Source organism: Balaenoptera musculus, chromosome 9, assembly GCF_009873245.2.
Source record: "Balaenoptera musculus isolate JJ_BM4_2016_0621 chromosome 9, mBalMus1.pri.v3, whole genome shotgun sequence".
Classification (NCBI taxonomy): domain Eukaryota; kingdom Metazoa; phylum Chordata; class Mammalia; order Artiodactyla; family Balaenopteridae; genus Balaenoptera; species Balaenoptera musculus.
Genome location: NC_045793.1, coordinates 78,179,061 through 78,199,905, shown reverse-complemented (window position 1 = coordinate 78,199,905; position 20,845 = coordinate 78,179,061). Strand labels below are relative to the sequence as shown.

Here is a 20,845-nt window from a genome sequence, read left to right as displayed (position 1 = left end):
TTCCCCAAGCAGCTAGAGCCCACCTTCTTTAACACACAGACTGGAGCTGGAAGGGATGTTAAGGATCATTTATTCTAACAAACACATTTATAGATGAGAAAACCAGGGTCCCATCTATTAGGTACTTTAAGGAATTTGATAACTGAAGTCATAGATAAAACTCTCAAAAGCTGCTCTATGGCTCCTGTGGCCTCTGGATTTTCTGCCCCAGCTCAGTTACAAAATTCATCTCAGAGATTATTCTGACAGTGAGAATCTTAGCATCTGCACTTGCAGTGATTTTTTTCAAGTTAAAAGCTTTCTCTTAAGCACCACACATGACAGCATCTTGTTCTACCAGCATGAGTACAGACTTGTGTTCCTCTCAAAAGCCCATACCAGGGAGTTCAACAGCATAAATCATGTCTCTTTGAGCCCCCGGTGATCCCCATACCCAGGCTGCACACAGACAAGGTGTGGCATTGATATTCCAACGGGGCTACCCACTAAGTTTCTTAGAAAATGTGATTTGATGAAGACAAATGAATACAGTTAATGTTTATGTCAGAGATATAATTTCTCTCATTTCCATAGTTTTTTAAAAGCATCACTTTCTTGAATTACATTACATTGTACAGTTTCTCTTCTGTATTGTACATTAGAACAGAATGTAAACACAGTAGCTCAAAGAGAGTTCCTAAACCAGAGAGTCTGGTATTGTATGAGAGATACCTATAGTCATCTGCATTTCCATGTAACCCCAAATTTATTAACGCCTTTGGGAACAGGGTACCATGCTGAGAACTATGTATATATGTCAATAAAAAAGAAAATATATATTTAATCAAATACTGCCCATACACTGATCTCAGATGATCAAAACCTTAAAACAAAGCAAAGGGTCTAACATCAATTTATTATATGCTATTTCTATGACTTCCTTTTCATTTTTAGTGAAATTCTCTGGAGGACATCTATAAATGGAAATATCTCTGCGCCTAGAGCAGGAAAATGCCTACTCATATGGAAAAAAATTTTTTAACATGTCTGCCTTACCTGGAATAATTTCAGAGGCTTTGGGAGAGAAACCACTAACCAAGTAAATGTGACCAATTTGTTGGATAATTCACTCCTTCACTGAAGAAACTTTTGTGCCCAGGCTCAGCTCTAGGCACTGGAGATGTGGTAATGAACAAAACAGACCAACTCTACACTCATGGTGCTTGCATTCTAATCAGGCAAGAGGGGGCACAGACAGACAAACCGACAATGCTTAATAACTCAGGTGTTGATAAGTGATGCGAAGAAAATAATATGGGACATGGGCAAATAAGGTGGACCGAGGGTACAGAGAGTTACTGTTTTTACAGAGTGGAAGGAAGTGATAAGGTGACACTGAGCAGAGACATGATGGAAACGAAAGAAGGGAGCCAGGCCGATATCTGGGGGAAAGACATTCCACGCAGAGGGAACAGCAAATGCAAAGGTCCAAAGTTAGAAGAACATCAAAGAGGCCAATGAGGCTAGAGGGAAATGAATAAAGGTGAAAGTGACAGGAGACGCAGGGCAAAGACGGAGCAGATCTTGTAGGACTTTGGAAGTCACTTTTAAGGACTTTTTTTAAGGACTTGTACTTCTCTGTTGCAAGAACTGAGAAAACACTTGAAGGGTTTCATCGGAGCTGCGGCAGGACCTGACTTTAAAAGCATGGTTTTGGCGGTGTGGGCAGAATATAAGACAGCGAGCAGGCCGAGACCTCATTTAGCAGGCTACTGCCTAACCCAGATGCTGGTGGCTTAAATCGGGTTGGTAGCAATGGAAGCTAAGACAGTGTGCAGAGGCTGTGGATAACTGGAAGGTGAGGCTGACAGGATCAGCTCCACTAGAAAGAAGGAGCAATGCCTGACATCATTTTATTAGAGTTTAACCCTTTCGGCTTTTGATTTGGACCCCTAGATGTAGTAGCACTTATAGCTCCTATTAGCTGTTTGAGCCTTGGGGTGAATGAGTTTCTGCTCCTCGCCTGAAAACACATTTGGATAGAAAAGAGGGGAAACAGGAGATGTTAAGCAACTAAGAGGATGTGAGAAGAATGAAAAATAGGTAGAATAGTACAAAACATTCTTGAGTCCTTTTATTTACAAATTATTGTGCATCCAACTCTGGTACTTCTTGGGGGAGGGAAGAGAGAATAAAAGAACATGATTGGAAAGGACGGCATGATGTGGCAACAGTGGACTGAGGTATTAAGTTGAAGACCAAGTGGAATTTCTGTTCATGAGGTAATTAAGTTGCATCGCGGTCTCTACAAAGGTACACGCGTATTTTCTCTTCCCATGAATCTTGTCTCCTAAGAAATGAATCACTGAATGAAGAAGTCTTTGCTTTCATTAAGTTCTAACTCCACACTTGGAAACTAAATCTTATGTTTACAGATTTCTATCCAACATCATAATGAATATGATTTCCTCTTAAGACTACTAGTAACAGTTTAAGACAATTACTTTGGTCATAAAGGGGGAAACACCCCCTGAGAATCTAGCCCACGTTTATTAATAATGGATTCTCAGTCTCCCACTGAGAAATCTCTGACATAGCAAGGCTACCAAACAAGTGGCTAGCAGTGTCACATCTGCCCAGACAACATGATCAACACACACACTTCTTTTGAAATGGGACCAAGGGGCCCCAGCACAGGTAAATTAAGGTGATGAGTAAAAAACCAGGTTCAATGACAAAGCAGGAGGACAAGGCAACAAATAACGGATGGAAACTGTATTCCATGACCACAGAATTAAAATATCTAAAAAAGCAGACATGCTGGGAGAAATTATTTGGGGTCACCAGGAGCGAGGAAATGGAACAGATGGGAACAGACTAGAATGTCTCTTCTGTTTAAATGTTTGTTTTATTTTTTTCCAAGTCTGATCTATTACACAGAGTAACACACTGATTCTCAGGAACCAAGTCTCAGTCACTAAATTGACTAACAGACTTGGCATCCAAGAGAATCTATTAAATAAATATGTTTAGCATTGATTGAGGGCCCAGTTACTTAGAAAAAATCGGGTCACTTTCTCCAAAGCCTGGCCAGTCTCTGCTTTACTGGTACAAGAAAAGTGGATGTCACGGTGCTAGACAAAGCTGCCACTTGGCTGCATTGATCTCTAAAGCTTCAGCAAGTTTGTGAAGCAAAACATACCTTTTGATGGGTGTGAATGGTCCTTCTGTGGTCAGCTGTGGACCTTATTAGGTCTTTTTCAGCTACCTTCACTTTTCATTTTAAAGAGCAAAAAGTACCACGTTAGCCTAGAGTAACAGCTGCTACTCACCCTCACTCCCAGAAAAGCCAAAAATAAGCCTGCACACCTCTTATTTCTGACAGAAAGGATGATTACAGAAATCTGCCTAACCTCACTTAAGAAAATAGGTTAAACTTATGCCATTAAAAATCTCATGAGAATTTCATTGAAATCATAGAAAAGCTCATCACAAACACACACACGAAAATGACAGCACTTTCCTCTTCCACATATTTTACTACCTTGGGGAATAACAGATGGGCTAATACAGAAGCATATGTAAAATATTTATGAAAGGCAAAGTAATTGAGGTGGTAAACTCATAAAACAGTAATTTCCTCTGCTATATTCAGCAGCATGTACCAAAATGAGAATATTTTTTACATAATAAAAAAATGCACTGGCAAAAGCTACAGATGAAACAGTAAAAGAGAAGCAGAAAAATACAAGTTACAATCCCCTTCAATACACTAAAAAGTGTTTAGGGAAAAAAAAAATAACTGAAGAGTCTTGTGGGGCTTTTTGCTGTCGTTATTCCTTGCAAGAAGACCTTGAATTTGCATTATCTTCCTCTCAAAGAGTTTAGACATTCTAACATAGAGTGTTCCCTTTAACGTCTCTACAAAGCAGGTAGATTATTCCAGGCTATTCTGTAACCTTCCATAATGATGTCCACAGGGTGTTTAGTAGAAGATTATGTGACAATAATAAGCTTGAGGATTTTCCATGTGGCTATCTTTGCAGCCCATGTGCTTCTTACCTACATGGTCAAAATATACCCAATTTTTAAGAACTTAGAATGCAGTGAGCAAGCAAGTCATAAGTGCACACTTAAGAACAGAATTACACTAAATTCCAGAAGAGTATGGTGAACATCGGAGTAGGTTTCTGATACCATCTTTAAAAGTGCAGGTAGAGAGGGGATTAGACTAGTTCAAGGTCGACAGCAAGGAGCACTGACACACTAATCCCTGGTTCTCCTAGACGTACCCCCGTGACACATCATTCCTCTTCAACCTCTGAAAATGAAAAACCTGCACAGAAATAATAAAATTTGATCCTGGAAAAGATGAAGAGCTTAGTCAAAATGTCAAAGGCAGCATGCCTGCTTATGGGATGCTCACAGCCCCAGCCAGTACTTTGCAGGCGTGGGTGATGGTCGATGCCACCACGTGGCTTGAGAAGCAGAAAGGCCAACCTGCTCCAAAATGAGGCTGCCGAAAGGCCTCACATTTGCTGGTCATTTCTTCAGGATAATAGATTATTTCTTTCTTTAAACTTCTTGGTTCCCCCATTCTTTGAAAGGCAACCATTCATACAATCATTCAGAAAATATTTATACAGCGTCTATTCCATGACCAGCAATAGGGATAAAAGAATGAAAAAGACAAGCAGAGTCCCAGCATACTTTCTAGTCAAGAGTATAAGACGTAAGACACTAAGAAAAAAACAAAAAAGGCAAGGAAAAAACTCAGCTTTAAAATAGGATAACATAACAGAGAGAAACTGGTTGGTTACTTCAGACTAGGTGGCCTGATGACAGTCTTTTTCAGAGGGTGACATTTCACACGTGGATGACAGGAAAGAGCCAGATATGTGATTAAGAGAGGGAAGAACATTCCTGGCAGAGGCAACAGCTATTACAAAAGGCCAGAAACTGAGAAATAGGTATTCTGTGTGTAAGAACAAAAGCAAAAAAGCGTAGGGGCGGGAGCACAGAATTAGGTGAATTCAGAAAGATAGGCATGGTCTGAATCATGCTGGGATGGATAAACCAGAGTAAGGAGAGCACAGAGAGAAGCCACAGGAGGTGTGTAGGTAGGTGACTTCCATTTAAAAATACTCTGGCTACTGTATAGAGAAAGCATTGCCGGGAAGCGAGGGTGGACACGGAGAGCCCAGCAGTGCAGTTATTCCAGTGGCCAAGAGAGAGGGAATGCTGGCCTGGACCGGGGCGCTGGATGCAGAGATAGAAGTAGTTGGAGATGGAGCCTGAGTTGACTGGACTTGAGCATGGGTTTGACACGCGAGGAGAGACAAAAAAGGAAAGAAGCTTAAATGTTAGACTTTCGGTTTGGATAACTAGCCAGGTGGTGAGACCATTCACTGAGGAAAGGAAGACTAAATGGGGACAGGTTAGGGAATCAAAAGTTATGCGTTGGCCACTTGACTTTGAAATGTCTATTAAACAGCCACATGGAGATGCCAAGTAGACAGACAGTTGGTTACAAGGAAGCTGCAGAGAACGCACATAGTGAATGGCCAGGAGCACTCTTGTTTGGGCTCCGTTTCACCTTGTTCTTTCTCTTGCCTTACCTAGCTTTGATGAAGCGAGACTTAGATAAAGTATACTAAGAAGCTTTGCAAAGAATAAATGAATGCCCTCACATTTGGAATTATTATCACTATCACCTTCCATCAAGCATTTATCTGGCACACCCTATGTCTTCATTGTAGAAGTTTCAGGAGATGTAGATTATGCCATCCCTGTCCCCCAAGATATTGCAGCTCTTAGTGGGCTCATATTGTAAAAAAAACTGAACCTCATTCTAAAAATGATAAAAGGAAAACATCTCCAAAAGCGTTACCATGTCACAGGACTCCACTGTAACCTTAGGCAGCCACACAGACTTGACTTTATAATTTTCTCACAAACCTAGACAAGTAATCGGTGCAAAACTGAGAGGCTGGAGTTCCCCTAGTTGGGGGCAGTGTCTGCTGAAAGACTTCAGTGTCCCAAAGATGGTGAATATTCCCCCACTTAATGCCATGTAGTATCAAATTTCATACTTAGTTTTTCCTTCGTGTTTAAAGAAATTCCTATGAAAAATGCAATTTCATTGAGCAAGAATATTTCCACTATGATAGTGAACATGAACACTTTAGCATGACATGAAATTAGTTTATCTGATTATGAACCAAGAGCTATGCCCTTAAAGAATGGGACAGGGCCTCCCTGGTGGCGCAGCAGTTAAGAATCCACCTGCCAATGCAGAGGACAGGGGTTTGAGCCCTGGTCCGGGAAGATCCCACATCCTGCGGAGCAGCTAAGCCTGTGTGCCACAACTACTGAGCCTGTGCTCTAGAGCCCGCAAGCCACAACTACTGAGCCCGTGTGCCTAGAGCACGTGCTCTACAAGAGAAGCCACTGCAATGAGAAGCCCGCGCACCGCAACGAAGAGTAGCCCCCACTCGCTGCAACTAGAGAAAGCTGCGCACAGCAATGAAGAACCAAAAGCAGCCAAAAATAAATAAATAAATAAATTTATTTTTTTTTAAAAATGAAAAGAAAAAGAATGGGACAGCTGACAGGGCAGCTTGACCTGGGCTGTGGTCAGGTAGCCAAGAGGATCAGCTACTCCTGGGCAGAGTGTGTCCAGGTGGACACGTCAAGCGATGGGACATCCTCAGCTCCAAAAGGTAATGTGAGGCCATCGCTAGCTGATTCTCTTGGCCATACAGTTTCATCCTATGGAGGATGGGGCTCCTTGCTTTTGTTCTCATTCAGTAAAAGGAAAAAGCTTTCAGGGCAAAACAGGTATAACTTAACTGTCTCTAGATTTCTCACAAAAACAAAAAACTTTTGTTTAAAACAAGTACGGAGCTAGGAATTTTATCTAGGAAAACGACAAGCCATAAAAAGAATGAATATACATATCCATATTATACTCACACCCTGACAGGGTCGTCACTATTGTCATTAACAAGAGAATCATCCCTTTGGAATGTCTTCCTGTCTGCAAACTATTATAAAATGGAAGTTCTCAGCACCGCAGCCCTCACTAGAATTTTCACTGAGGTTATCCACTGAACAATGAAAATATAGCAAACCATTCTCTAAGGCAGTGGAGTTCACAGATGACTTACGGCACTACGTAAAGACATCCCTGCCCAGAGAGAACAAAATTAATTAAGGTATTGAAAACAGTAATTAATTTAACAGTCTAAGGAAACTGCAGTGAGCTTTCAATTTTGCACACTGTATTTTAACCAGTTTAAAGATTACCAAAGCTAATTTTAAACCCACAAGTGACTTCTTTCAACAGTGATTATGCTTATCAACTCTCTCCAAGACGTATGACAGTAATGGAGGTAAGTTCCAGGATACAAACTAACTTTGAGCAGAGCACGTTTAGAAAGTTGACCTACTACAGCACTAAATCACCTAGCATTTTCCAAAGCCAAGTTAAAATGAGTTTTTTACTTTTAATAGTGTCTAGGATTATCCATGCCAGTAGCTCTGTGGCCCCCTTGATTAATGCAGAATTTTCTGTCCTGCTCTGTTTTCCAGCCTCTGCAAGCACGTATGTGCCGACGGTGTGCAACGGGCGGGAAGTCCTCGACTCCACCACCTCATCTCTGTGATTGTGAATTGCAGTTCAGTTCTTGTGATTTTAGGCTGTTAGATGAAAGTGCTCACGTGCAGCTCCGGAATGTGGAAACAGAGCAAAAGAACACCCCTAGTACCTTTTTTTAGAAACAGTACAATAAATTATTTTTAAGGACTGTACAGTATATAGTGACGTGCTAGAACTTTTTAGACTGATTTTAGTGTCCCTATTATTAACAAGTCCCCAGAACATGGAAATAACCATTGTTTACAGAGCTGAGCATTGGTGACAGGGTCTGACAGGGTCAGTCTATTAGAAAATACAGTGGCGATATTAGGTAACTTTTTTTCCTATGAAGTTTTTTGTAGGTCCTTGTTGTAACTAACTTAGGATGAGTTTCTATGTTGTATATTAAAGTTACATTATGTGTAACAGATTGTTTTTCTCAGCACAAAGTAAAAAGCATCTGTATTAATGCAAAGATATTGAGAATAAAACCTTCAAGGTTTTCCAGCATGGTGGATAATGGCTTGTACTTTTTTTAATCATTCCAAGTAATTTGAGTATGTTGACTTTAGACCATTTCTACTTTTTAACGTTGGAAGAAATGATCTAACTGTGCTTCTCTTCACATCTAGATACACTGAACACAAGTTGTTACCCTACGAGGGAGTTGTGAGCAGATGTAGCCTTCTTTGCAGATCGCATGATCAGAATTTGACTGACGGCAGCATAAATATCAGGGGATTACACTGGCCAGATGATAATACCCTTGTTGGTTTCTTTAAGCCACATCTGTACGGCAGCCCGGATTTTGCCCAAATATGGCTCTGAGGCAAAGAGAGGGTTTCTCCATCCCTGCATTCGTCTGATTGCAGAGGCTGACCTGCCAGGGGAGGTTTGATGGCTCTCATTTCCCAAAACAACCTTAATTACTAGCAAGGAGCCTGGGAAAGCATCTTGTTATTCCACTGGAAAATCACTCTCATGGTTCAGAGCTGAACGTAGCAACAAAAATGTACATCTTCTTTTCCAGTGCTTTTCCAAAGAACAATGCTCAGGCGTACAGATTTGCCTCTAAAGCTGAATATTTTACTAACCTAAATAAAGGAGCAAACAGGGAAAGCACGGATAAGCTAAAACTGGCTCATTCTTACCAGCACTGTCCTATTTCCCCTGGTAAACCCTTGAGTCACAAACCGTTGATTAATGTAGACAAATTCGCTGAGTACCTATCTGCTAGGTCCTGCACCAGATACCATGGACAGAGGATGTATTCGTTTCCTGTAACTCATCTGACAACTTAACACGAACTGGGAGGCTTAGAACAACAGAAACTGACTCTCAGTGTCTTCAGGGCTGCACCCTCTTAGCTGCAGGGGAGAATCCATTCCAGCCCTCTTCTAGTTTCTGGTGGCTGGCAGCTTCCTGACATCAAATCACTCGAATCTCTGCGTCCGCCTTCATGTCGCCGTCTTCTCTGTGTGAGGACACTTGTCATTGGACTTAGGGCCCACAGGGATAATGCAGGGTGATCTCATTTCAAGATCCTTAATGACATCTACAAAGGCCCTTTTTTGAAATGAAGTACCATTAGGATGTGTACCTATCTTTTAAGGGGCCACTCTTCAACCCACGACAGAGAAAAAGATGATTAACACATAGTTCTTGCCTTTAAGAAGCAACAAGACTGGAAAATATGCTAATGAGGGAACTGCAACTGAGGAAGACAGCAAGAGGAAGGAAGAGGAGGCTATGAGGGACCCCCAGGCTAAATAACCAGGGCCCGGTTAATCAAGACTGGTACGACTTTAAAAATATTCAGAGGGGCTTCCCTGGCGGCGCAGTGGTTGAGAATCTGCCTGCCAATGCAGGGGACACGGGTTCGGGCCCTGGTCTGGGAAGATCCCACATGCCGCAGAGCAACTGGGCCCGTGAGCCACAACTACTGAGCCTGCGCGTCTGGAGCCTGTGCTCCGCAACAAGAGAGGCCGCGATAGTGAGAGGCCCGCGCACCGCGATGAAGAGTGGCCCCCGCTCGCCGCAACTAGAGAAAGCCCTCGCACAGAAACGAAGACCCAACATAGCAATCAATCAATCAATAAATCTTAAAAAAAAAAAAAAAATTCAGAAATAATGAGCAGGTGCATAAAAGCCAACAGGACTGGCCTTGAAGGAAATAAAGTGAGGAGTCCTATGTTAGAAATTCTCTTCTTCCTTCTGGATGCATTTGAATCAGCATCCTTATCCATGTGTCCAAAACTCACCAGACGCTCAAAGACAACAGTGCAAACAGTGTCTAAACTCTCATATTCAAAGAAGAACCTGGACTCGGGGGGAGTGGGTGGGGCGGACTGAGTAACAGATTCAACAGCACTAGATGGGAAAAAGAAGTCTGTTGCGACGGAAACTGGCAGAAGTGCTGGATAAGTGTACTCAGAACGAGCATCTGCTCAGTATCAAGGCAAAGGCAAGGCTGATGGGAGAGAAAATAAACTCAATCCACTGATGGGATGTGACAGGCTAAGGGAGGCAATATCAGTTGGGTTGTCCAGAGACACAGCTAATGCCTAAAGTAATCAAATGGATCATGGATCTTTGTAAACAAGACAATTGGGCTGTGGGTGAATCCTGAGTGGGTGTTTCTGAGAGCTGGGTTTCGATCTATGGCCGCTCTATCTCACTCGCTGCCTTTGCACTGAAAGTGCGTTGACCGACAGCTCTTGTCACCTTTTTCTTCCCTGCCTCGTACCGTGTTTCCTATTCAAAAGTGCATCCCCTAACGTGTGATCCCTAGAAGTAATTTTTTCAAGAACTTTCAGCATCTGTATGGAAAATAGCAGCTATAAAATCTTTTTTACATGAGGCATTTCAAACAAATAGGTTTTGGATTGATTTTTTTTTTAACTCCAGTAATGACATTTCATTCCCTCAGAATATAAAACTCACTGAGCCGATCCATCTTTTCAAAAACATCCTGAATTTAAGGAACTCAAGCAGAATGGTCTATCCCTCTCATAAGAAACATAGCAGAACCTAATGATATGGTTGATTATTGTTGGATTCCTGAGAGTTTACCGTTTCTGGAATGCTCCGTGTCCTCTCTAGTTCAAGTATTAACAGATTCTCTTGCGCACTCAGGCTTCTCATGGTAAAATAAAAAGGTCCCATTTTCAAAGTGTGAGGCAAGCTGGTTTGCAGACCACACAGAGGACAGATTAGGAGAGTGCCTGAAAGGAGTTAATTCAGCCAGTGTACCCTTACAGTATGCACCCCACACTGCCCCTCAGCTCGCCCCCTCTTTATCCACGCACCCACCATGAGGGTTCTGGGTGCCAGAGCTCTTTAGCAAAAGGCTAGAAACACGGAGAAGCCAAGAAAAGTGAGGCGCCAGGAAGATGGAACATCAGTATGAATTCTAACCTTCACAGCCCTAATAAGGCCCAAACCCATGAATAAGGCAGTTATCACTCCTGTTCTGTGACAGAAAGCTTAGATTTGCACAGTTCTCACTGGTTGGACTCATTCATTTAAGCCAAGCAATGGTAATCTGAAATCAGCCATCTGAGATAAAGGAAATATTACTCCCCTCCAAACCAAATTTACCAATATCCACAAGCTATTTTAGACAGGGCACTTCATCCAAGAGTCACCGTTAATAAGATGAGGAAAATTCCAGCAAATGAAAAGCCAAACTGGGACATTTCGTTCAAGGCGACTGGAGGTCTGTTTCTTGAACCATCAATCACTGAAGGAATCCTACGTGTCTTTTGCAGCTCAGTCAGTCTTAAAATAGGATTTGGTAAATGTGTGTGGACTGAGGGGTGCGCAGCCTGAACACATGCAATGGACCCTTCCAGGGCTGGCAGGGGACCCTCTCCAGTGCCAGAGCTCAGGAATCTAGGCTGACAGTATATGCATCAATATACACTACTTCCATATAGTTACTTGAAATAAATCTGTACGTAAGATTGAATATTATCTCCAAATCCAGTTACCTTGGCAACAAATGTTATAGAAACCACAATGAGAAAAGGCTTTTAAATCAATTGTGCTGGTTGACTTTGAACAAACTCACTTGTTTTAGTTTTATCACTTCCTAATCAATATCCACAATCAAGTCCCAGAACTATAAAAGGAACTCAGAAGAGTACCTAGCTTGGTCACCTGGTGGGTGATTAAATCATCAAGGGAGGGTGATGGGTTATTTTTTTCTTGATCCTCTCTAGAGACTTGAGAAACTTTGAAGGTGTAAACTCCTAAAGGGCAAAAAATCTGTGCAGATTCTTCCAAATAGTTTTGTTTGTGGGGTGTAGTGACTAAAACCAGTGGTCAACAAACCACGGCTCACAGGTCAAATCCTAGCCTAGCATCTGTTTTTATAAAACCAGTGAGCTAAGAATGCTTCTACATTTTTAAATAGTTGGGGGGAAAAATCAAAAGAAATGTAACATTTCATGACAAGTGAAATATAAATGAAACTCAAATTTCCATGTACATAAAGTACATTTCTTTGAATGCAGCCGCACCCATTTGTTTATATATTGTCTGTGGCTGCTTTCATGCTACAATGGCAGAGTTGAAGAGCTGCAACAGAGACCACATGACCTGCAAAGCTGAAAATATTTACTATCTGACCCTTTCCAGAAAAAGTTTGCTGGCCTCTGATCTAGACAATTGCAATAGTAACATCAATTAATATCAATTGCAATAGTAGTATCAATTAATTTTCAATTATTTGCCCCTATCTTTTACTTCCTTCATTTATGACCCTAAAATGAACTCATCTGAAAATGTTAAACCAAAATAAAATCCAGCAAGAGTATAATCTCTGGCCAGTTACTGTGAAGGTGAACTCCATTTTAGCATCCAAGGAATAAGTCAGGTGTTAGGATTTTTTTCAGTTTACTTCCCTTGAGTCCTTTTACTTTAGGGTGACCTTAATTTAGGACTTGGGCATGTAAACCTGAGATAACGTTCATGGTCAGTAGAAAATAGATGTGAGGATATGTAAGTCCTCTGAAGAAGTTCTACTCTATACATCTTTACTGTCAAAAGGTAAATGTGAGCAATACACTGACAAAAGGTAAACATGCCAATACAATGAAAAAAAAGTAATGGAAAGTGTCTTGACTGTGTTGAGACCTGAGTTCAAGGATGAGGACCTTTGAGACAGAATCAGATCAAGGAATAGGCCAGATGAGGCAATTTATACTTTTCACCTACTAAAACATCTTGATTCTTCGGTACTGAAGAAATGTAAACTGGTCCTGTCTGCACTGAAGTAGACAGCACTCTTAAGTGATAACAAAAACTCTAATGCAACTGGAAACATCCATGAATAGATAAACAAAGTGTAATTCCACCATTCAATGGACTATTACTCAGCAATAAAAAATAACTACTGCTACCCACACCAACATGGATAAAACTCAGAATCATTATGCTGAAGAAGCCAGACATAAAAGACTACATTCCTGCCTGATTTCATTAATAAAAAATCCAAACTAAGCTGTAATGGTTAAAAATCAAATCAGGGGCTGCCTGGAGGCTGGAGGTGAAAGGAGAAATGAAGGCTATAAGAAATCTTTCGGTGTGGTGAAAATGTTCTGTATGTTGATTATGGTAGTGATGTAACAGGTATATAAAACTTTCAAAACTCGTATTGCACATGTTTAATGGATGGAGTTTATTGTTTGTATATCATTCCTCAGTAAAGCTGATTAAATACCACTCATGCAGACCTAAAAAAAAATAAATAAATAAAATAAACTTGCCAATAAAATCAATTTCCCACCCCGACTCGCAGGAAATTTACTTTCATTAGGAAGAGAGAAATGATCTGCATATTAGCCTCCCATTAGGAATGACCGCGAGTCACAGGAAGTAGCTCTACTGACACATGTCAGATGACAGTTGACCAGATCTGTCTTGAAGAACTAGAGTCAATCGATGACCCACCACCATGGAACCTGGAGACCCCAAATGGCAAATAACTAGACCCAAGCAACTGTTCAACATAACCATTTAAACCACCTTTTCTCTCCTGGGGAAGAAAATAATGACAAAAATCTACACAAAAATACTATGAAACATTTTTAATCCCGGAAAGGACTTGATTACTGGTAACCAAAGAGGGGAAAAGTCAACAAGAATAGAATCCAATCTTTTAAATCAAGTGAACACATATCAAACTGCTCAACATTGTTAAATGGCATGATATAATTTATCCATAGAAGACATAGTCTCATTCAGTGGAAAGCTGATTTAAATGTTTTGACAGAGCACTAAGAGATATTATAGGTAACAGTTGACTTAATGGAGTATTTAAGCCTTCAAAACTGCCTTTTAGAAAAATAACAAATAACTTCTTCTACCACTTAGAGGGGAAAGGAAATAACAACTGTCAGTTAAAAATCATAGAAACGTGATTAATTTGTTTATGCCTTTCAACATTCCACTGAGCTTTGCAAAGGCAAGACATAAAATTAAAGTGAGTTTTATAGCCAGGATTGATCTGAATATTTTCCTCACAATATTCCTTCTGTCATACTTCTTCAGGGCTTGGAATAAAATGACAACCCACTGGGATCCAAAGGAAAAAGTCAGCTCTTTCCAAAGATGGGACTGAGCTGCCAAAATCTATTTTATATCTAAAATTAGAAATAAAATAAATATATCCTTGAATACCAACTATATTTTCAGAGAGTTCATTAAAATTTAAGGCATTTTTGACACGTCAGAGATTTTAGTCCTGTGACAGGAGAAGAAAGAAGCTACCTGGGAGCAAATCCCAATTATCTCTACGGCTTGGAACATACATGTTGAGCACAGCAAAGATGAAGAGAGAGGTGACAGGTGACTATGCGGAAACTTCCTGACTCTGTCCAGTCTGTATGACTTTGCCAGGGTTCCTCTAAAAGGGTGCGCTTCAAGTGTATTTTCATTCTTCTGTTTAAATTTTGATCAAGATGGGGAAAGGCTCATCAGCACTGTTGGCAGGACAAAAATGAGCAATGCCAAAATAATTTCTTCGTCATAATAAAATTTAAGAAATTAAACGTGGAAGACGTTTATGTAAAGCAATGCCCTCTGTGAATTTCACAACGAACAATAAAACAATGGCAACCTCACCTATACTCACGAATCCAACAGTAGTGATGTACACAAAACAAACATTCATTCAACAATAACAGAATGGTCCAGTGTTTTACCCACCAGTCAGATAAATTCGATTATTTATTTTTGTCTCATTTGCCACAAAACTAAGGACGACCTGCTGAATCAAAAGTTACAAGTCATACCTCATTGACAGACTTGGGGCAAAATATTCAACAAACCCTGCCCCTATGCCCTGCCTCTCTCGGCCAATCACCAGGCTTTTAAAAAATCTGGATTAAAACCTATAAAGATCACTGTTTATTGGAAACAAACCAGAGCACCTTAGATTATAAATGGTCAGGAAACTCCCCTCTTTCCCACTTCTAAAACAATTAAGTTTTACACAAAATTGGTCAAATCCAGCTTCATTCAAACTTCTTTCAACCAACAATATTTAAGTCGCACTAATACCAATATAACCTGTCCATCACAGGAAATATCACAATTACCTGGATCATTTTTGAATAAGAGCAACAACACTTATTTCATAACTGCTTATGGGACAACCACATTCTTATTCTGAATACAGTTATATGCAATTTTCTAAAATTTAATCCCTGCCTTGCTAACTTAAAAAGGAAACTTCCATGGAAGTCATAATCCTTAAAGTCTTTAGCAGGAAAATAAGCATATAACCTTTGATGCTTGACATAGGGTAAATGTCCCACTGTTATTTTCTGGAGACCATGAAATTATCCCAATACCTTTGTACAGTTGTCTGTACTTATAGACAAGCCAGCCCACTTCCTTCTCATGATTTTGCAAGTGATTTGATAAACAAGCTTTCCTACTCATTCCACATTATACTTCAAGTATTACATAAATTGTTTCAAGCCATTTGACTTTTATAATAGTGTCAGCTTCTTTGTATCAGTGGAAAGTCAAGGCTTCTCCTTGTCCTTTATTTATTTATTTATTTATTTATTTTTAAGAATCCCACTTTCAGTCAAGCCCTTCTTACCAGTTCCAACAAGGATGGAATTTCAAAGGCGATTATAAGTTAGATAACCCAAGCACATGCTGACTCTTCATTAAGAATTACTGCTTACTTAGGCTTCTGAAATCAACAAGGATACCCTATGGAAAAATGAAAAATCTATTGTCTTTCTTTGTTCACCATTTTTAATAGAAAACATGTTTTAAGGTCTGTCAGGAAAATAAATAATGGGAAAAAATAACTGTACCTTAAAAATTTTTTCAAATCTTCCCCAAAATATAAACAAAGACAAGACATAAATGGGATCACAATGCATATGCTCACATCAGCCCTCCAAACACACTTTTTATGTAGAATTCATAAAGAAGAAAAGTTACCCATTAATTATATGGCATGCATCAGCAGTGCACCGGTGGGCTTAACCGTGGTTCTGAGTTATTTGTATATACAGATACATCTCTTCCTGAGTTGAGCTTCATCTTCAGTTGAGACTCAAAACATTTGCTTTCTTATTTTTGGCAAGACACTTGACCATGTTATAAGGCAATCTAACATTTCAACCTCCTTCCCTTTTCAGCGGCATGGCCCTCCTCTGTGACATCACCAATGTGCTGGATACGAGGACAGGCTCTAAACTATGGTCCTGTAAAACTAGAGAGCAGGTTTCTTTGTTCATTAGTCTGAAGGCTACAGCACTGTCTTTCATATATTTGGAGATCTTGAGGATTTCAGTTGAACAGATTCAAAATGGTCTTCTTTGTCCTATGGGGGGAAAAGTATTAAGACAAAATCAACTCACTAAAATTCCAATAAGATTTTAGGATCTTACATATCCAGAAAGTAAGTTCTGAAATCATTTTAATCTATGTACCTGCCACTTGTAATTAGGATTTTACATTTAAAGGAGGGTGGCAGATATAAAACAGATAGCATGCCTACCCTGAAGGATACCTTTTTTTAAACTTTTTATTTTATATTGGAGTATAGTTGATTAACAATGTTGTGTTAGCTTCAGGTGTACAGCAAAGTGATTCATTTACACATACACATGTATCTATTCTTTTTCAGATTCTTTTCTCATTGAGGTTGTTACATAATACTGAGCAGAGTTCCCTGTGCTATACAGTAGGTCCTTGTTGGTTATCCATTTTAAATATAGCAGTGTGTACATGTCAATCCCAAACAGATGTCCAGGGGATAAGACACACAATCCAAAACAGAAGCAAACACATGACTGCAATAGACACCAAAAGATGAAGCTGTGATTCTTGTGAAGAAATCACTGAGACCCATGCAAGGGGGATATTTGATCCGGGTGCTGAAATAGATGACCTATCCATGCAAATTGTAGATAGTAAACTAAATATTCTCAAGATAACACAGGGTAAATAATAAGAAAAAAGGAGAGCAGAAATAAAGATAACACCAATAAGACACAAGATCATTTGGGTTCACTGATATGTTTTAGGAAAATCTTTGGGAATCATGCCTACTAAAGATATTAAAGACAAGTCATCTCGGATAATAAATCAAAATTTTAATGCAAATATATCATTGCTGGCATTTGTTATATAATACATTCAAAATGTAGCCTGTTAAGATAAATTATTCTTCTTTAATGGGGAAAAAGAGAAATAAGAGGTGAGGTTTCTCCCAATGTTTTCACTGTTAGACAAAGCTCTCCGAAGGCTGCTGGAATGGGGTGGGGGAACTATGCTGTTGAAGAGACTAAAGATGAAGAGAACTAGGATTATTTTTAAAATAAAAGAAATATGAGGCAGATCAGTCCTGGGTGCACATGGATGTGTGTCTAAAGCAGAGAAGTGAAATGAGAAAAAAACAGGAAATAGATAATTGAGTATCTGTCAGGAAGAATGAGGTTGCTGTTGTGTCTTCTCTCATTTGAGTGGAGAAATCAGAGACTTCAGATCAATTTAAGGCCACATGGTCAGGATTACAGAAAACAATCACAGCATGAACACCAGCATATCCCATTTCCCTGCCTCTGCTGAGATGACAAGCCCCTGGGAGAGCAGCCTGCAGATCGCAGCGCCCTAACCCACTGGCTCTGGGAGAGCCTGCCTTCAGTCTCATGTTTACCAGCTCTAATTTTCTAGGAATAACCATCGATAATTCAAGCATTTATTAAGCACCCATGTGTTACAGGAACAGGACTAGACTTTATGGGATACAAAACGTCTGCCCTCAAGGAGCTCACAGTGTATTACAGGAAAGAGTGTTAGAGTGTCAGCCATGAACTGTAAGAGAGAGCTGAGCTTTTCGTGGCCCTGCCTTGAGAAGATTTGATTCAATTTGTTCTTCGGGAAGGGGAGGCAGAGACCTGTTGGTTATCCTCAAGGTAATATTTCAAGTAAAACACTGAAAACAGTCATGTTATTAGGGCTTCATAGGGCTTTCGTTACCATGTCCTCTGTGCTCTGTGTTCACATGGGATTTTGCTCCTGTGGCTGATGTGGTGGGATATATACCCCTGCACGTGTGTGCGTGTGTGTGTGTGTTTGTGTGTGTGTGTGTGTGTGCGTAGTTAACACTACTAACTGACTGGGACTTCCTAACAGCAGGAATTGTATCTTGTTCACTTTTTAATTCCCATAATATGACCCAAGGCCTAGCACATGGTTGGTTGTCAATCAGTGGCTGTGAAAATGTACTGAAACACCATCATGCAGAAGGAAAAAACCTGGATTGGAACTCAGAATACATGGTTTCTAATTCCTATCTCACCCTCTCTTGGACAAATAAGTGAACCTCTCTAGGTCTCAGTTTACTCATGCATTAAATAAAGATGCCATACAAAATGATCTTTTTAAGCTCTAAATTCAAGAATCTACTCAAAATCCAACTTCTCCCAGAAGCTTCTCCTTAGCTTGTCACTAGTCACCTAACTGTACTCCGTTCTCTTCTGTACTCCAAGAGACCCTACTCAATACTCTTGTCATACCGGATGATCCTGTGTATGTGGGTTGTGTGTGTGCATGAATGTGTGTGTTTGATGTGCATGTGTCTTCCATCAATAAACTAGCCTCTGAGATTAACTGTGTCTAATATGACATCTCACCAAAACCCGGTGGAGTGTCTAACAGATAGTATCCCATAAATGACTGTGACGTGAACAAAAGAAAAAGGAAAAAAATCAACTGAAGATATTTTTTAATTGTTAAGAAAAGTCAAGTAAAGTAAATCTATAAATGAAACCCCACAAATCCAGTGCATAAGGAAATACCAAAGAAGTATGGCCTTTAGAACATGAATAAGGATATATATAAGACAAAGTAAACCTTACTTGACACAGTAGTTAAGAAATTTATAATTTTTTTTGCTCCATGAAATCATATGTAACATTTTTAAAAGTGGGACACACATAAAAAAAATTTAAAAATAAAAAGTAAAAAAAATGTTAAAAGTGGGACACAATAAAACTTGTACAATGGCATTCATAGCAGCTCTATTCAGTCAAACACTGGAAATAGCACAAGGGTCCATCAAAAGGAGGAAAGATGAACAAACGTGGCAAATCCATACAACAGAATACTCCTCCTCCACACAGAGGAATCTGCTATAGATTAACACAACAAGGCGGATGAATCTCAAAAAGATTTTTCTGAGTGGAAGAAAACTTACACAAAAACTACACACTCTGTCATTACGATTATGTGAAGTTCTGAAACAGGCAAAACTAATCTATAGTTTTAAAAGTTCATCACAATAGCTTCACTTGGGGGATGGGGATTGAGTATACATATAAGGACATGAGTTTACTTTCAGACATCAGACTAATGTTCTATATCTTCACAGGATTTAGGGTTACACAGGTATATTCATTTCTCAAATTTCATCACATCGTGTATTTGTGAAATATACATTTCACTCTGTGTAAACATTTTGCCTTTAAAAAAAACTTAAAATATTGAATTCTCTCATCAATTATATGTAAACTGAAGTGTTTAGGCATCAAATGTATTGAAGTCTGAAACTCACTTTGAAACACATCAAAAAAAAGAAGATAGATCAATAAATGGATAGAGGGATGGAGAGGTATGTAATAAAGAGTAAGATTTAGGTGGTGGATATATGGTTGTACCACTGCACAATCCCTTCAACTTTTCTGTAATACTTCAAATTTTCATCTTAAAAAATGAAAAAAAAATCATTACATTGACTAAAATTTCTATTCAAAATAAAATGTGGCACACTGAACCTTCTCAGGGAGAAAAGTTCTACCCTCCCTGTTTCCTGTGACTGTTTCCAAGAATCTCTTCAAGCTTTCACTTCTCTGGCTATAATATAACAACAGAAGAGGTACTGTAACAGAAGGAAACACTTAATGGTTTAGGTAGTGCTCATAATGCCCACTTATTCTTTTAGATTCAGCTCAGAGATGACTTTCCCTTAAATGCATTCCCTGGCACCTAAAGGCTCCCTTCATTGTTAGATACCACCCTTACAAATAGGGAATCAAACACATATATATGGAATCTAAGAAAAAAAAAAAAAGGTCATGAAGAACCTAGGGGCAAGACGGGAATAAAGACACAGACCTACTAGAGAATGGACTTGAGGATATGGGGAGGGGGAAGGGTAAGCTATGACAAAGTGAGAGAGTGGCATGGACATATATACACTACCAAACGTAAAATAGCTAGTGGGAAGCAGCTGCATAGCACAGAGAGATCAGCTCGGTGCTTTCTGACCACCTAGAGGGGTGGGATAGGGAGGGTGGGAGGGAGGGAGACGCAAGAGGGAAGAGATATGGGAACCAATGTATATGTATAACTGATTCACTTTGTTATAAAGCAGAAACTAACACACCATTGTAAAGCAATTATACTCCAATAAAGATGTTAAAAAAAAAACAAAAAACAAATAGGGAATCACAAGATCACACCAGGTGAAAAGTCTAAGTCAACTTGTGATGGAAGATAGTTTTTCATGGGTCTCCTGTGCTTCTGCATGTCTTATGAAAAGACACTGATAGTCCTTTATTCTAGATGATTTTCCAGAGATGTTTCTATAACAGCCTTGGATGATACAGATAAAGTCTCCTTCTAGAATAAAGGAAACGTTTGCTTATAACCCAGAAAGCTACAGATACTGTCTTTCCCTGTGGAGCAAAT

The 20,845-nt window shown here is 39.7% G+C and overlaps 2 protein-coding genes across 5 annotated transcripts in view; one reads left to right on the top strand and one right to left on the bottom strand.

The window, feature by feature from the left end:
• GRM3 (glutamate metabotropic receptor 3) overlaps positions 1-8,128 on the top strand; it is a 235,593-nt gene extending 227,465 nt beyond the window's left edge. The window contains exon 6 of the mRNA XM_036862769.1: positions 7,573-8,128. Coding sequence (XP_036718664.1) covers positions 7,573-7,646 — 74 coding nt within the window. The 3' untranslated portion in view covers positions 7,647-8,128. The remainder of the gene's footprint in view (positions 1-7,572) is intronic.
• A 5,229-nt stretch (positions 8,129-13,357) lies between these two features.
• ELAPOR2 (endosome-lysosome associated apoptosis and autophagy regulator family member 2) overlaps positions 13,358-20,845 on the bottom strand; it is a 185,674-nt gene continuing 178,186 nt past the window's right edge. For 3 of the 4 annotated variants that reach the window (XM_036864513.1, XM_036864514.1, XM_036864515.1), the window contains one exon: positions 13,358-16,472. In XM_036864513.1, the coding sequence (XP_036720408.1) occupies positions 16,413-16,472 (60 nt within the window). In that variant the 3' untranslated portion in view covers positions 13,358-16,412. The remainder of the gene's footprint in view (positions 16,473-20,845) is intronic. The other variant, XR_005021329.1, reaches the window with a different exon arrangement.